This window comes from Vipera berus, assembly GCF_964194415.1.
Source record: "Vipera berus genome assembly, chromosome: 1".
In the NCBI taxonomy this organism is placed as follows: Eukaryota; Metazoa; Chordata; class Lepidosauria; order Squamata; family Viperidae; genus Vipera; species Vipera berus.
The window spans coordinates 272,817,822-272,834,762 of record NC_138202.1 but is presented as its reverse complement, the minus strand read 5'-3'; the positions used below and the strand labels follow the sequence as shown (position 1 = coordinate 272,834,762).

General features: G+C 35.4%; 1 protein-coding gene across 4 annotated transcripts in view; it reads right to left on the bottom strand.

The window, feature by feature from the left end:
* STXBP5 (syntaxin binding protein 5) overlaps positions 1 to 16,941 on the bottom strand; it is a 121,376-nt gene that overhangs the window by 97,041 nt on the left and 7,394 nt on the right. For all 4 annotated transcript variants that reach the window (XM_081322624.1, XM_081322625.1, XM_081322626.1 and 1 more), the window contains exon 3: positions 622 to 703. In XM_081322624.1, the coding sequence (XP_081178750.1) occupies positions 622 to 703 (82 nt within the window). The remainder of the gene's footprint in view (positions 1 to 621; positions 704 to 16,941) is intronic.

Genomic DNA, 16,941 nt, shown 5'->3' with positions numbered 1-16,941 from the left:
TACAAAGTGGTAAGATCCACTTCATTTATTTCTGATTATGTCATTTGGGGTCAATAATTTAATATAAGAACCTTTCTTCTTCTTCTGATCTCCTTTATTTGTACGCATAAAATAAAGAGGCAGTATACAACTAAAAGTGGCTCTGAATGATAAAATATAATTTGCCATTTTACCCAAGTATATACACTAACAGAAATTCCTATAACTTATTATCCAATAATTCCTTAGATTAGGCAGAGTCATTTATTCAATTTGCATTTTATCATACATACTGTAATAATTAAACTAATATTTAATAATAAAAAACAGTATAAATAAAAACATCAACAAGCACAAGCAAACACTACCAAAAGGAGAAAGAACACATAACCTTATATTTGGATAAATGAGGATATTCATAATTAACTAATTTTTAAATGTAGCAACAGAGACCAATTTTTAAGTTAAAAAAATCTTTACTGAATGGTGTTTTTTTAATCAAGAAAATCAGCAAATTTGTCTTACATTTTTAAATACCATTAATAGTAACTAGCCACCCAGTACAATAGAACAAGTTTCTGAATTATCTACCAAAAACAAAAACAACCCCTTGGTAAAGGAATCAGATACAAGTTTACAAACCTCATTGATCAAAAACTGAAGCTGGATTACTGCAGCACCACTATCATGTTGGCAGTAGCATTCAACTCCAGGTCGACCAAATCTGGCATTAGTTTAATTAAGGAATATTATACATATGAAAATATAATAAACTCTTCAAAACTTTACATATGCTTCATCTATTAACTAATTGCTTCTACGATAGCAACAATGTTTACTGGAACCTTTCATTGAACTAACATGGCAAATGAATATTTCTCCTCTATTTTAATACATAACTAAAATATGTTAAGACTTGTTAATTTAAAGACCTCATTATCATCAGTAGTTTGGAGTCACCAGTTTAGTTTAGGTTTATGAAACTTATAGTTTTTTCATTTTCTTATATAAAAATGTATAGAATATTGTAGCATATAAAACTGAAAAGTTGAATAATCATAAGAATTATTAATATTTCAAAAACTAATTTCAATCCTACTAATATGTAGTTAAAATTAATGAAGTTAAAATTCCACTATCATGAAAAGATATGAAAAGGAAAGTAGGATATTCAACACTTATTTTTGCAGCCTTTAACATTCTAAAATAAATAATATATTATAAATAATGTAATCACATATTTTATTTAAACTGCTTTTAATTTTCAAGAAAACGCATGAAAAATTAATTACACAATATTTTAGCTTCCTTTACTAAATCAGAGCTTTATAGCAATTAAAAGTTTTCCAATTCAAAAATTGATTCAGTTAATATCAAACTAGATATAACATCACTCATAAGAAGTACAGATCAGTAATTTTTTTTCAGCATGAAGCAGAAGTATAAATAATGAAGAACCTAACTCACAATGGTAAATATGGAATGAATGTGGAAGAAATATTAATAGCTAAAAGTTTATTGATAATGAAAGAACAGTATCCAGTTAATCTGAACTTACGGTTTCATTATTAAAACAAAAACTTAAAGAAAATAAATAATCTACTCATGAAATAACAGACTTGCCATCTCAAAAACTAACATATGTCATTTCTGTATAGAAATAAGACTGCATTTAATCTGGAACGTTTGTACTGAATCCAAACAGAACTCTGAATTAAATCAGAAAGAACATTCCTGGCTATAAATTCTAGTGCTTTAAAAGTGGTTTGCTCCATGCATATGCACTTTAACTTTTCAATACACTTAAGGAATACACATTCATTTCAAACTATTAATTCAAACTTTAGGCTTCATTATTAGGTTTTTAATTAAAGGTGATATTAGCATTTTAGAATGAGATCCATGCTTTCATTTAAATTTCAGGAAACTATTTTTTTTAGCCAAATCCACTTCTTTTTTAATATACAAAAATTAGCCTATTCATAAACTAAACAATAGTGCTCTTGAATGTTGCAAGTATTAAAGAAACAAGCACAGATGGGAAAAGGGGAAGATACAACATATTTTAAGGGTATCTGTCTTTTCTCACATCTAAACAATGTCTTTTATTGTTGCTTTCTGACACATCACATATACCCAATGTATGCATCATTTGTATCTGTTTCCTGTATAAAGACATGACCCCCTTTAATAAACACATTTTGCTTTTCCTGAATTACTTGGTGATTTGTATTTTCAGATGACCAAAACAATTCTTTGTGAAGGTAAAATAGGGTTTTCCTTCTTAAAATCGGGGCACAGGTTCCTTCAGCTCCATGCCAATCAGGGTGACTGAGTTAAAAGGCAAAAAAAAAGGCTGTTACGGTGATTGATGGAGAGATAAAAGATTTTTGATAGTTTATTTTAGTTTTATAAATATGACTTCAGAATTGTTTGTAAGGAAATGAAAACAACAAATGATAGGTTTTACAGATCTTAATATTGATTTAAGTAAATATTCCAAAGACAATTATTTGCTTTCTGATCAGTTCTAAATTAATAGCTGGTAACGTCTACCAAGTTTAGGTACAAAATAATAGTGTTAAAGGTTAAATAACCTTTAAAATGCTATTTTAAAAAAGGACTGCAAAATAAAATATTCCAAATTAAGTTTTACTTCAATACATATTGATGCCAGCTTTATTGTATCCTTATGGCAATAAAATGATGTCAAAAAACCCAAATGTTGATTTACTGTAACAATCTAAGAAACACAAGATGCAATGATAAGATGTCAAAGAATTCTGACAAAGGATATCATTTTCCATTACAGGTAGTCCTCGACTTAACAACAATTTGTTTAATATCTGTTTGAAGTTACAACGGCACTGAAAAAAGTGATTTATGACTTTTTAAAGCAGCATCCCCATGGTCATGTGATCAAAATTCAGCCACTTATAAATGTTACCCAGACAACATTCTGTTTTATAATGATTTATGTTATGTTAAAAAATTCTAATAAAATATTTACAAAAAAACAAAAACAAAATTCAGCCACTTGGGAACTGGCTCATATTTATGATGGTTGTCATGTGGTCATCTTTTGCGACCTTCTAACAAACAAAGTCAATGGGGAAGCCAGATTCACTTTACAACTGTGCTACTAACTTAACAATTACAGCGATTCAATTAACAACAGTGGCAAGAAAGGCGATAAAAAGGGGCAAATTCAGTCATGCTTAGCAATGGAAATTTTGCGCTCAATTGTGCTCATAAGTTGAGGACTATATATCATTTTTATTTTGCAGTGAATATAATATTTCCTTTAGCTCTTCATTGCTAGTAATAGAAATACTGTACATAGTGTAATATTTGAAATATCACATATCTACAGATGCCCCACTTAAGATTTAAATTGATTCAAGGATCAAATTAGAATCAGCTTTAATATTTCAAACTAAATCTCTGGCTTACAGGTAGAGTTTAGCTGGCACTATTTTGTAGTATTGGCCCCTTGGAACTTGTTCAATACAAATTCCTCAGGGTAGCATTTCAGATGTGTTGTTGTGTTTCTAATGCATTCTTACAACTTGAATCAGGTTTAATAAAGTTAAAGGCCAGACTGTGGCTTTCAATTTTCATCTACTGGCTAAAAAGTGTCTTCCTTTCTCCCCATATACTCTCAGATAATTATAGATCCTTCTGGAAAACAAATTACAGAAATATTACAAGTGAATTATAAGTTATTTTTGGATATAGTTGTAAGCTGCTAAATTATTAAATTACTTCTACTGAAAGTTTTTCTACCATGAGCATAATAATGTTCTAAAGCTAGAAGCCGAATACAGTTGAAAATGCTTATCAATGGCTCTTTTTCAAAGCAGATTTAGGAATTCAGTGGGAATTCACAATCCTGAGCCCTGAACTGACCTATATTTTTCATTAAAGTTTTAGATGAGGAAGTAAGAAGTATTATAAAATTTACTTATTACACAAAATTTGATAGGAAATCAAATATCCCAGAAGAGAGGAACAGCATTCAAAATTATTTTGACAGGATAAACAAGCTGAACTAACAGAATAAAATTTAACACAGACAAAAGCAGGTTAATGCAGTTAGGAAACAGAAATCAAATCAGATATAATACTGCAAGGGCTGCACTTGGCAAAGACAGAACTAAAACTTCTCAAAATAGGGAAGATAAGTGATGGTTCCTGCCTCACCAAATTCAGTAATGATAAGGATAGGGGATAATTGGCTTTGCAACAGTATTTGTGATATGAATATAGGAATGTAACCTGGTTACATAATGAATGTGAGTCAGCAGTATAATTTGGGTACAAAAGTGGCAAACGTATTTTTAAGTTGCATCAATAACAATATCACCAAAAGTAAACCAGGTAGTTATTGTTTAGAAACCACAATTGGGACTGGCAATTCAGTTGTCAAGTGAAATGGTCATTAAGGGGAACTGCAACTATACTTATGATCTGTCATCAGCTTTCCTTTGCTTTACAGACCAGTGAAGGTTATAAATGAGAAGATTTGTCACGAAGTTACTTTTTCACCATTGTTGGAACTGTAAATAGTTGCTAAACAAGATAGTCACTAAACAAGGACTACCTGCAGTTACACTTTATTCCACACTAGTCACTCCCAAGGGTGTTGTGGTAAATATTCAGCAACTAGCTTTCTAGAGAAAAAAATTGGCAGGATTCACCAACCCTTCCAGCTCCATTGCCACTCCCCTGCCACTACTTGCAGAACGATTAATCAGTTCACCAGCCATAGAGGTTTAGCTCTGCTCTCAAATGACCCACAAAATTCCCAAAAAATTAACAATTGGCTCTTGCAAGTCAGTACAAGCTGGCTCTAGCACACTACTCCACCTTGACTCAAACTCCACCTTCAGAACTGTATCAGTTTCTGGAGATCATGTTTTAAAATGAATTTTAGTCATGTGGAACAGATTCCGAGAAGGATGGTAAAGTTGATCAGGGAACTAGAAACTAATCCTTATGAAGAGATTTAAATAGCCCTAAGCAGGAAAGAATGCTAAAGTACAGTATAAAAAGGTAAAGGTAAAGGTTCCCCCGCACATGCGTGCTAGTCGTTCCCGACTCTAGGGGCCGGTGCTCATCTCCGTTTCAAAGCCAAAGAGGCAGCGCTTGTCTGAGGACGTCTCCGTGGTCATGTGGCCGGCATGACTAGACGCCAAAGGCGCACGGAACGCTGTTACCTTCCCACCGTAGCGGTCCCTATTTTTCTACTTGCATTTTTACGTGCTTTCGAACTGCTAGGTTGGCAGAAGCTGGGACGACTAACAGGCGCTCACTCTGTTACGCGGCACTCGGGATTCGACCCACCAAACTGCCGACCTTCTGATCGACAAGCTCAGCGTCCTAACCCACTGAGCCACCGCGTCCCTATGCTAAAGTATATGATTCTCTAAATATCTGAAGCACTTAGAAAACAATCAAGACTTCTTTCATTCCAGGATGCAAGATGTGGAGCAACAGAACTATTATACAAAAGTAGATTCCAATTAAATATAGGGGAAAGCTACCTAGTAGATGAACAGTGTAAGCAACTACCTGGAGATATGATGTATTTGAAGTTATTGCTGGAGATGTTTAAATTGAGGGTTGGACAAATCTCCGAAAAAGTTGCTTTCATTTACATCCCTGGAGTGATAAGGGACTGGATCCAATGATCCAATGACCTTTCCTATACTAAACTTTCAATGGACTAATTGGACAAACTTCTAAAGTTTATTTTCAGTCATTCAAACAGCTGTCCAGACTTTCATCTGTTTAAGTTTAACCACTGAACACTTCTTCTCCAAAATGTATGCTCAGCTAGATACTTCAGAAATGGTTAATTTTAAGTGGTATAACGTCCAGTAAATGAATGAATGAATAAATAAATCAGTAAATAGGAAACGTTCATTCAGCTTTGAAGAAGACATAATTATAATAAATATTCTCACATAATTTAACACCCTCATAAATTTAAAAGTAAAAATTATGATGACTAGACTTCTATTACAAAGCAATATGAAGGTACTATATGTCACAGAAATTTCAAATCACAATAGCCTTACGACCGTGTTTCCCTGAAAGTAAGACCCGGTCTTATTATTATGTTTTGCCTCCAAAAGAGACACCATGATTTATTTTGGGGGGCTGTCTTTTCCATGGTCTCACCTTGCGGTGGCAGCACCAACAACTCCAGCCAGCCAGCCCACTTCTCCTGCAGCCGAAGAAAATGCCTCTGCAGAATGGAGCTCCGGCCTGCATTTCAGGTCTCTGCAGCTGAGAACCGAGCTATGGATTCAATCAATAACTCAGTTCTTGGCTGCAGAGGCCTTTATGGAAGGCCTCTGATGGTGAAATGCAGGCCGGAGCTTCATTCTCAGGTACAGAGGCATTTCCTTCGGCCACAGAAGAAGTGGGCCATCAAGACAAGGCAGGTGTTAATTCTAGGCGGCGGCGGGGGGCGTGGCTGCAATGCTAAGTGGGGCTTTTTAGGCGTGTGCCCCATTCCAAAACTAGGGCTTATTTTGGGGGTAGGGCTTATATTAGGCTCACCCCCCAAAATCAAGGTAGGTCTTATTTTGGGGGAAACACAGTATTACCAACAAACACAACCAATTATAATTCCTTCCATATATTTCCTGCTTTTCAAGAGCAGCAAATTGCACTCATTCAATTTAAAAATGTAATATAGTAGTCAAACTAGCTGTTCTAAAAGAATTTCTGCATAGAAATCAGACAGACAATTACCATCAAATTTACTGCAAAAACATTACTGCATGTTTTCTGTTTTCCTAAGTGCAACATTGAAATTAGAAGGTGTTTCCTTAGAACAGAATCAAATGCATGGTCAACAATGGTATTTGCCTGGATCAGGAATAAGCTGACAACCATTAACACTAGAAAGACACAAATCCAAGTGCTGGGGCAGTTTTACAGCCAAACTGCAAACTAGGAATTTTCAATGAAGCAACTGCTAACTTCTGGCATACACTATACTGCAGGGGTCCCCAACCCCCGGTCTGTGGCCTAGTACCGGGCTGCAGCATACCAGCAACCGGGCCGCGGCATGCCAGCAACCGGGCCGCACAAACAACCAAAGGCCCATCTGTGGGAAGTAGGCAGCACACAAAACCACATCCCCTCTGGTCCGTGGAAAAACCTTTCTCCATGTAACTGGTCCCTTTTGCCCAAAGGTTTAGGGACCTCTGCTATACTGTACTGAGGCAAGGAGAGAATTAAGCTAAAGACAGATGATACAGAGCCATAAACAGCCAAACTTTTAAAAGGTATTAACCTTTTAGACAAAATCAGAGTGGTACCTACTCATACTATGTATCCTTGGTTCTTTAAAAGAATCAGTATCAATGCCTTCTCCTGAGCAATTTTAGAACAAAGTTTTAATAATATCTAAGCCACACAATGATGATGCCCTTGTGAATGTAAGGAGATTGAGTCAACTGAACATGTGATTTTTGTGATATAAAGTTTATTCTGACCTCTGCTTAAGGTAAGCCCTTTATTAATAGAGATTCCAGGTTACACAGATAAATTTTATTTTCATTGCCTAGAAGATCAAAAGCCAAATGTGACATATACTTCAACTTAAGTATGTTTTAACAGTGAAGAAACAGTGGACTTATTTAGCCACTGCAAGAAAATTGCACAGACTAATTACAAACAATGCCATGACAAAGTAGCAACAATGGAATATCTGCAAGAAATACCATTTACTTGAAAGCAAGAATTACAGAAGAAAATAGACAAAGTGAAATGAAGAAGCTAAAGTGCTCTGGGACTTTAGAATTCAAACAGACAAGCACCTGCCACATAATACCCAGAACTTAACAACCGTTGATAAGAAAGGCAAACACATCTGGATAATGGATGTGATACTACTTGAAGAAGCAGAATTGAAGAAAAAGAACCAGAAAAAGCAGCAATACAAAGACCTTTAAATAAAATGACTGTGGCAAAATAAATCAAAGATAGCTCCTTTGACAGATAGTAATAAGCGCCTGGGTGAAATTCCAGAACATCTGGAGCATCATGTGAACACTAGTGGTATTGACAAATTCACCATCAATCAATTGCAGAAGGCAGCTTTACTTGGAACCACTTACATCCTGAGAGCATAACTTAAACATCATCAAACATCTGCCTAACCCAGGTCCCTGGGAAGGACTTGATAGATGGATAAAAACCCAGTCTAAACTACTGGTTGACTGTGTGACAAACCATCGTTAACATCATCATAATTCAATTTTTTCTTTAATGTGTTTAGACATTTTCTGAATGTTCTAGCGCTTTGGGAGACTTTTGCTAACTGCCCAATTTCTTTTGTAAGATGCTTATTTATATACATTTTAAATTTGTTTATTTATAAAAGCACTACAAAGCAAGGGAAATGCAAAATATGTATTTTATATTAAGTATATTCATATCTACAACTTACATCTAGCCAATTTTATACAAATAGTGGCATCACCACATATTAAGTTCTCAAATAACAGTCCCAGTACTACAAAATTTAATAGAATGCCAAGAAATAAATATATTGATGCATTCAGCTTCCATTAATTGTTAAAAATCTATATACTGTACTACACACACACACACACACACACACACACACACACACACATATATATATACACACACATACAAACACACATATATAAAAAGTAAGGTTCTACATTTAGGCAGGAAAAATCAAATGCACAGGTATAGTATAGGTGGTACCTTGCTCAATAGTAGCAACTGTGAGAGAGATCTCGGAGTCCTAGTGGACAATCACTTAAATATGATCCAGCAGTGTGCTGCAGCTGCCAAAAAAGCCAACACATTGCTAGGCTGCATTAACAGAGGGATAGAATCAAGATCGCGTGAAGTACTAATGCCACTTTACAATGCCTTGGTAAGGCCACACCTGGAATACTGCATCCAGTTTTGGTCACCACGATGTAAAAACGATGTCGAGACTCTAGAAAGAGTACAGAGAAGAGCAACAAAGATGATTGGGGGACTGGAGGCTAAAACGTATAGGGAACGGTTGTTGGAATTGGGTATGTGTAGTTTAATGAAGAGAAGGGTGAGGGGTGACATGATAGCAGTGTTCCAATATCTCAGGGGCTGCCACAAAGAAGAGGGAGTCAAGCTATTCTCCAAAGCACCTGAAAGCAGGACAAGAAGCAACGGATGGAAACTAGTCAAGGAGAGAAGCAACCTGGAACTAAGGAGAAACTTCCTGACAGTTAGAACAATTAACCAGTGAGGTCTTGCCGTATTCGGGTCTTTTCCCGTGTAAGACACCCTCAATCTTACACGGGAAAAGATCCGAATACACCAAGACTGACTGATCGACCGATTATAGGGACGCGATGGCTCAGTGGGTTAGGACGCTGAGCTTGTCGATCAGAAGATCAGCAGTTTGGCGGGTCGAATCCCGAGTGCCGCATAGCAGAGGGAGCGCCTGTTGCTCGTCCCAGCTTCTGCCAACCTAGCAGTTCGAAAGCACGTAAAAATGCAAGTAGAAAAATAGGGACCACTACGGTGGGAAGGTAACAGCGTTTCGTGCACCTTTGGTGTCTAGTCATGCCGGCCACATGACCACGGAGATGTCCTCGGACAAGCGCTGGCTCTTCGGCTTTGAAACGGAGATGAGCACCGGCCCCTAGAGTTGGAAACGACTAGCACGCATGTGCGGGGGAACCTTTACCTTTACACACACACACACACACACACACACACACACACACACATATATATATGTTAAGTATTTGTCAAGTCTTTTGAATACCTTGCTGGTTAAATCTTCTTTCCTGTTTCAGCCTAACCCAAGGCTATCCGCAGGCTATAGTCACAACTTACAACAGTTCATTATTTGTGTAAATTATTCAAATTGCTAATAAAGAATTAGGGAGGAAATGGCCATATCAGCCTCCCTAATTCTTTATTAGCAATTTGAATAATTTACACACACACACACACACACACACACACACACACACACACACACACACTTGTACTGAACAAGATGACCATATGACGAATTAAAATAAATTACTTTGTGAGGAGAAAAGAGGCTCAACGGTATTGCCCACAAGAATTAGCTTTTGTATCAGCCTTATGCAAACAAGACAGCCAGATAAGAAATGTTTTGTGGAAAATGATCGACAGGAAAATGATCGACAGTGATATACAGCATCTCTGATTACCTAAGTTTGTTTGAAATGAAACCCTAACAACTGTCAGTAATAAATACATCTTCGCCAACACACACTGAAACAGAATGAAATGGTTTAAATAGAAAGGGACAAACATACTGCAAAATAAGTTTAAAAGGGAATTCAATCCAAATTTCTAGAAGTATTCAAAGATTAGTCCTCAAACCTTTATTTGATGAAATCATTTTTGAAAAATGCCATAAAGGTTTTCTTATTTTCTTCAAAACTCAACTATTAAGAATAAATATAAAAGTTCACAATTGGTATTTTGCAGGACTGTATTTTAGGAGTTAAAGTTTTAATTTATAAATTTCTTAAACCTTTCTTTGCAATGTCTAAAAACATCATCTTCTTTTGCTGAAACTATTGGCTTAATTATGTTTAAAATGTTTCAGTGTTTTCCTACCGCATATTTTAGTTACGTTTCCCAATCTCCTCTCTGAACCTTGAACAATATTGCTCGTCAAGTGAGTCCGAAACCGGACTTCTTATTAATTGTATTTTTAACCTGGCAATTTTTCTATTATAATCATTTTATTTCTAAAATAATCAATACACTCTATAGGAAAATTCAACCAATCTGAGATAAAGGCTGGGTAGAAATGTACAGTACCTTCACACTTTTTCCAATGATTTCCCAATATTAATTAAACTCTAAAGAATTACAACTGAGATTGTAACTGAGATTTGTTACTTTTAACCAGGGCTTTTTTCCTCATAGAATGCTCAGAACGGAGTTCCGGCACCTTTTTTGGATGGAACCTTGTAGGGTAGGCAAGGCAGGTTGTATGACATGTGTGAGTTCCGGCACCTTTTTCTTTTACAAAAAAAGCACTGGTTTTAACAATACCTTCCCACTCAAAGCTTCTGAAAACTATTAGGCTTTTTTTCAACCTTCATAAACTGTGCAGAAAAAAAAAGGTTTTAGCTTAACCGATGGGTATCCAGCTTTTTGGCTTGCCCAGGCCAAATTGAAGAACTGTCTTAGGACACATATAAAATAGACAATATAGTTAATGTATATAATATTTAATAATAATATTAAAAGTTTATGATTTTATGGGGCCACGTTACTAGCTGTCCAAGGGCATGGGTTCAACACATTTGGTTTAAACAATAATTTAACTAATACTTTTAATATATTTGATATGGTATGGCAATATAATAGTTACAGTTGTCATATTTAGCAAATTGGACAAATTATTAAATATATATACAAATTGGTGGGGGTGGGATTGATCTTAATAACTTAGTCAAAGATTCAAGTTTCCAAAACCCTAACCCCTCCTTCTTTTTACTATCTTATGCTTTGCAGATTCAATAAGGCAATAGGCAATCACTGTTACATTGCCAGCTTTTTTGACTAGGAAACTGCAGTGCAAGCCTTACTACTGATTTAGCTACTATTTGGCAAAATATGCCAGGGAGTCTGGCTCAAGAATATATGTACCCTTAAGTCATATTGGCTGAGGTGTCAACTCCTGCCAATGCAAAGATTTAAAATTTTAAAACAATTCAGAAGGAGGGGCAGTACTGGCACCCCCTAAGCTTTGGTGCCCTACGTCAGTACCTACTCAGCTACTTCTGAAGTCAGGAGCTTCCACAAGAGGCCTCTTCCTTTGAAAAGGAGGCAAATGAAGCCTTGTTTGGAACTAGCACTTGTGCTTAAGCAATATGCACACACCTCTACAATATGAAGATGATAGGTGGAAAGGCTAGGCACAAAAATATCATCAGTGGGCAGCAATACACTAATCCAATTTAGAAAGCTGGAAATTACATTTAAGGACTAAGCTCTCCAGAGTCATTTGTGAAGCCAGCTTTTGATATCTCAGGCTTGATTAAACAAAACTGAGGAGGAATAAACTAGATACTATTAAAAATACAGCTAAATTTAGGAAGACCTACCTCAAACTGAATGTGAACCGAATTTACAGAATTGTGCAAAAATAAATGTATGTTAAAAAGCTAATGTTGGAAGCAAAAAATTCTGGAGTTATGATTTTTTTAAAAAAAATCAATATTAAGTGCAAGGTATTACAAGATGCTAAAGAAAGAAGAGACATAAGTCTAGCTGATTTAAAATTATATTTTGCAAGTTGTCGAGTTTGGGTGAAAAATTGGGTGACATTGACAAACAGAAAGTTATTGGAACTAGGGAGGCATGATTTGAGATTTGGGTGGCACACTTATTTATGGTATGAGAAAGTCAAAGTTAATAAGGAGTTCAAAAATCATTTTATTGGACATGAGAGAATGGAACACATAGATATTTAGGTTATGTCTGAAAAAAAGGTTATGATTGTCACAAGAAGCATATTACAGAAAAGACATGATAACTAATACGGCTAATGGTTAACTTATAGTGATATATTAGAACTCTTCAAATTTTAAAATAAAATTAAAAGAGAATTTGACATCAAAAGGATATATATGTCATTGGTTTTCCTAGGTATAATTATTAGAAATATTTAAAGTAAATAAAAGGACTTTGGGCACTAAACATGAAAAGAAGGAATTTGAAATAGAATTATGTACAAAAGATGAACATATTGCAAAAATGTATAAATTGCTATTAAAATTTAAAATAGAAGATGAACAAGGGAAAGAATGGACGATAAGATGAAGTAAAATTTTGTGTATAATATACAAATGGAACAATGGGAGAATATCTTCATGAAAGGGTTGAAATTCACATTGTGTTATAATCTTAAAAAGAATTTTCTTATAAAATGATGTATTGCTGGTATTTGCCACCAGAAAAATTGTCTAAAATTGTTCGACCTTAAATGTATCTTGGAAATGCAGGCAACAGGAGGGGATATTTCATCATGCTTGGTGGACATGTACAAAAGCCAAAAAAGAAAGAAAGAAAGAAAGAAAGAAAGAAAGAAAGAAAGAAAGAAAGAAAGAAAGAAAGGTATTCAAATACATACATTAATTCAGAAGATCTTAAATACAGTTGAAAGCCAGAGGTATTCCTTTGGTATTGATGGAGAAACAGTTGGAAAACATGGAACATTTTTTGATAAATCAAAACATTTGTTTTGATAAATGACAACAGCAGCAACTTTTATATGCGCAATAATGGACATTACCTATAACAGAAGAATGGATGGTAAAGTTGATGGAGCTGGTAAAATCAATGGCTTTGATCAGAGAAAAGGCATTAATTTTAATGCTGATTAAAAAATCCTTTGACATATGGATGTTTACAAAAAATAAGTTGTAAACTTAAGAGTAAAAGCTTAATATAAATGTATACTTATATCTGCTATGAAAGAGAATCAGAAGCCAAAAAAGAAAATGCTGACACTAAGAGAGATAACTTCTAAAGCTAGTAAATGTAAGCCATAAACAGTTTGTAGCACACTCTCCTGTTATTCATAAAATTTATGTATATAATCCTCAATGTTCCATTCAAACTAATAAATTATTTCTTACAGGTAATAACTTTGACATAAAAATGTACCAACCAGCATATAAATATGTGGGGCATTTTTTATCATTCCTTTTGAAGCTGACTATAAATTGCACAGAACAGCTTCATAATAATCTTATAACTTAAATACTTTGCTATTTGTATTTGATCACCAGATAAATTGTGTGGCATTAAAACAATATTTATTCATTTATTTAATTCCCTTTGTACAGCCAGCCATCCCACATAGAAACTCTGGGCAGCTTACATAATAATCAAAATATATTTTTTAAAAAATTAAAAGAACCAATTTGAATTAAAATTAAAAACTAGAATAAAAAATAAAAACGGAAATGGAAATAAACAGACAGAAAATGCATTCCATTAACTGTTGTACAGCCATTCAGCAAACTATACTCTAATGCAATCCTCAAACTACTTGACAAAACCATGTTTTAAAGGCCTTCTGATAGGCCAACAAGGTTGGGCCCAGTCTCGCCTTAGCAGAGATGATGCTCCGCAGAGTGGGCACTATGGCAGAAAAGGCTTTTTTTTAAGGCCCTGCCTGATGACGCTCCCTGGCCAATGGAACCCACAACATGCTCTCTTGCCAGAGTTAATGTAGATATAATTGAGAATAGTCCCTCAAATATCTCAGCCCATGCTATGTAAGGCTTTAAAAGTTATAATCAGCACCTCGAATTGGACCCAAAGCAAATTGGCAGTCAATACATCTCATGTAGCAGAGATGTAACATGTGCAGACGTTAAGAGCACATTTAACTACCCACGCTCTTGCACTCCAGAGAGCTACCGCACTGAGTTACAATGGAGTAGGCAAATCAGTCAAGAGAAACAGTATTGGAAAAATCCAAGAAATATAAAACTGGATGATCACTTATGATCTTTTTCTGAAAATCCAAGAAACATAAAACTGGATGATCACTTATGATCTTTTCCTGCAAATTGAGAGTATAAGACATGGAGATTCTACAATAAACAATCAACTTAGACAATAAGGCAAAAAAAAATAAATAAAATAGGCCTATCTCATATGGAAATTCTTTATAACATAAGGATACAAAAAAAATTCCTTCTGTATGTCCAGTATGAATGTGCAGTGTTTTGAGTTCAAAGGCTAAAAGGCAGAGGTGCAAACATATCTGTTTGTAACTCTGTAAACAATATGTCTTTTCCTAGAACTGTGCTGCAGTTTAGCAAGGTAGCCACACAAACTCAGGAAAAGATACAGCTTCTTTAAGACTGATGCTATGTGCATACGCCAGCTCACTCTGAAGTACATTTTTTCCTGTTAAATCTGTAGCACTGCACAGCAACAAAGAAAACCCAATAATATTCCAATTTTTCAGCTAAAATATTCTGTGGCTGAATTCCTCAAAATAAAAGGAAGAATTTGCTAGAATTCTATGTCGTGACATACTGTGACATAGTATGTCAAGTCCTTCAATTTTCAAGAAAAGAAGCAGAATTCCCCTCCTCCAACAGAATCTGGCAGCTGATGAGATTCTCAGAACAGCCTAGTGACAGCTGGTGCCCACAGCAGTTGGTGGAGTGAAGCCAAGAAGTTCCCATAGCTGGAACCCACTGTAGGAGAAGTTGGCATTTGTCTGACCCATACAACACAAAGCAATATTTTTTACATCTTCTGCATGTCCTGACTCATACTGGGAACTCAATGTTTATATATGCCTGGATGAACTTCCAGAAATGTGCATGACATTACTTTCCTCTCACAGCAGTGAATATTCCAAGGGAGAACAATGTGCATTAAAAGTTGCTAAAATGGCAGACTGTGACTAAAGAATAAACAAGACCTTGGAGCAATCAACTTAAAAGTCACAAACCTGGAATTATAGAAAATATAGAACCTTTTAATGAAAAGATCTGCCAGAGCCAAAATGTTTCTCTCCATTTTAGTAGAAAGCATTCTTAGGTTTCTGGAGCGTCAAGAAGGACCTCCATTTATTTTTAACAAAGGAGCAAAGTATAAAGAAATAGAAAAATATAGCTGCATGTGAGCCTGGATTTGAAGGCCAATGTGTGATTTAAAGCTTGCATGGATGTTCCTATATCACTTCTCACAAATACTTTAAAGTAGCTGCAGCTTTACTGGGGCTTGCATGGGTGGTTTTCATAGTCAATAAGCAATTCTAGGAAAATACCAATTTGTTTAAGGTGTTTTCAACAGGTGGTGTTAAGTAAATGCTCATATGAGTTCCAAGTCACATTTTAATTTTTGAACAAATTATCTCTCACAATCCTAATGGAGTGTCAAAGATACACTGTCAACTTTCTGGAAGCATTCTGAAAACATTCTTAATAGTATTGAAATAATTACTAGATTTCATATAATAGTGAATGTAGTGAATATTACAGAAATACCCTCAGGGCAGTTAATATCTGGGAAATTCAATCATTAGATTCACAGCTGAAATAGTGGACTGTACTCAAAAAGAAGTAAAAAAAACCTTGGACCAGAAAAAGAATGACAATAAACCATGCCCTAAATCCACATGGTAGAAGCTACTTACCAAGGAAAATGGGTGGGTGTGGAATGTTGCAAGTGCAATAGATAGTTGAAGAAGAAAAAAAGGCATTGGAAGAATATCTGAAGGACAGTGAAGAAGATGCACCAAAGCTAGTATACCATGAAGGCTTATTGACTACTGGAAAGACCAAGCTGGCCTACAAGACAGACAAAATGAACAATAGAAAAGAGATACAAGGCAAGGCAAAATATTACATGGCCAGTACATAAAAAATAGCAGGCAAAGCAGATAACAACGAAATCTGGCAATGGCTGAGAGCAGGAAAGCTGAAATTAGAGACAGACAGGCTAATTCTGGCTGCACAAGCCCAAGCTTTAAGAACAAATGCATACAAAGCCAGGATTGAGAAGGCAACACATTTTTCCAATAAAGTTTTGATTTTTTTAAAAAAATCTGGTTCAGTATTTTTTTGTAGGCACTGACATCTTGCTTCCTTAACAAGATCAAGCAACAGATGGGACATGTTTTTTCCCCCCACAAACTACCTGCCAGGACTCAAGCCCAGGAAAAGCAGTTGTGTTGTTCTTTGATGTTTTTATTTGCAAATCGGGGAAACTGCAATAAAAGGCCTACTGAGGTTTTTTATTTGCACAAAGAACCCTAAAAATATGAGAAAGGAATATGCATATCAGGTATACATGCATACCAAAGCAGACCAGACCAATGCCAGCTTGAAGCACCTAAAAATGCCTACATCGTGTACATATACACGAAACATAATGAACAAGTGA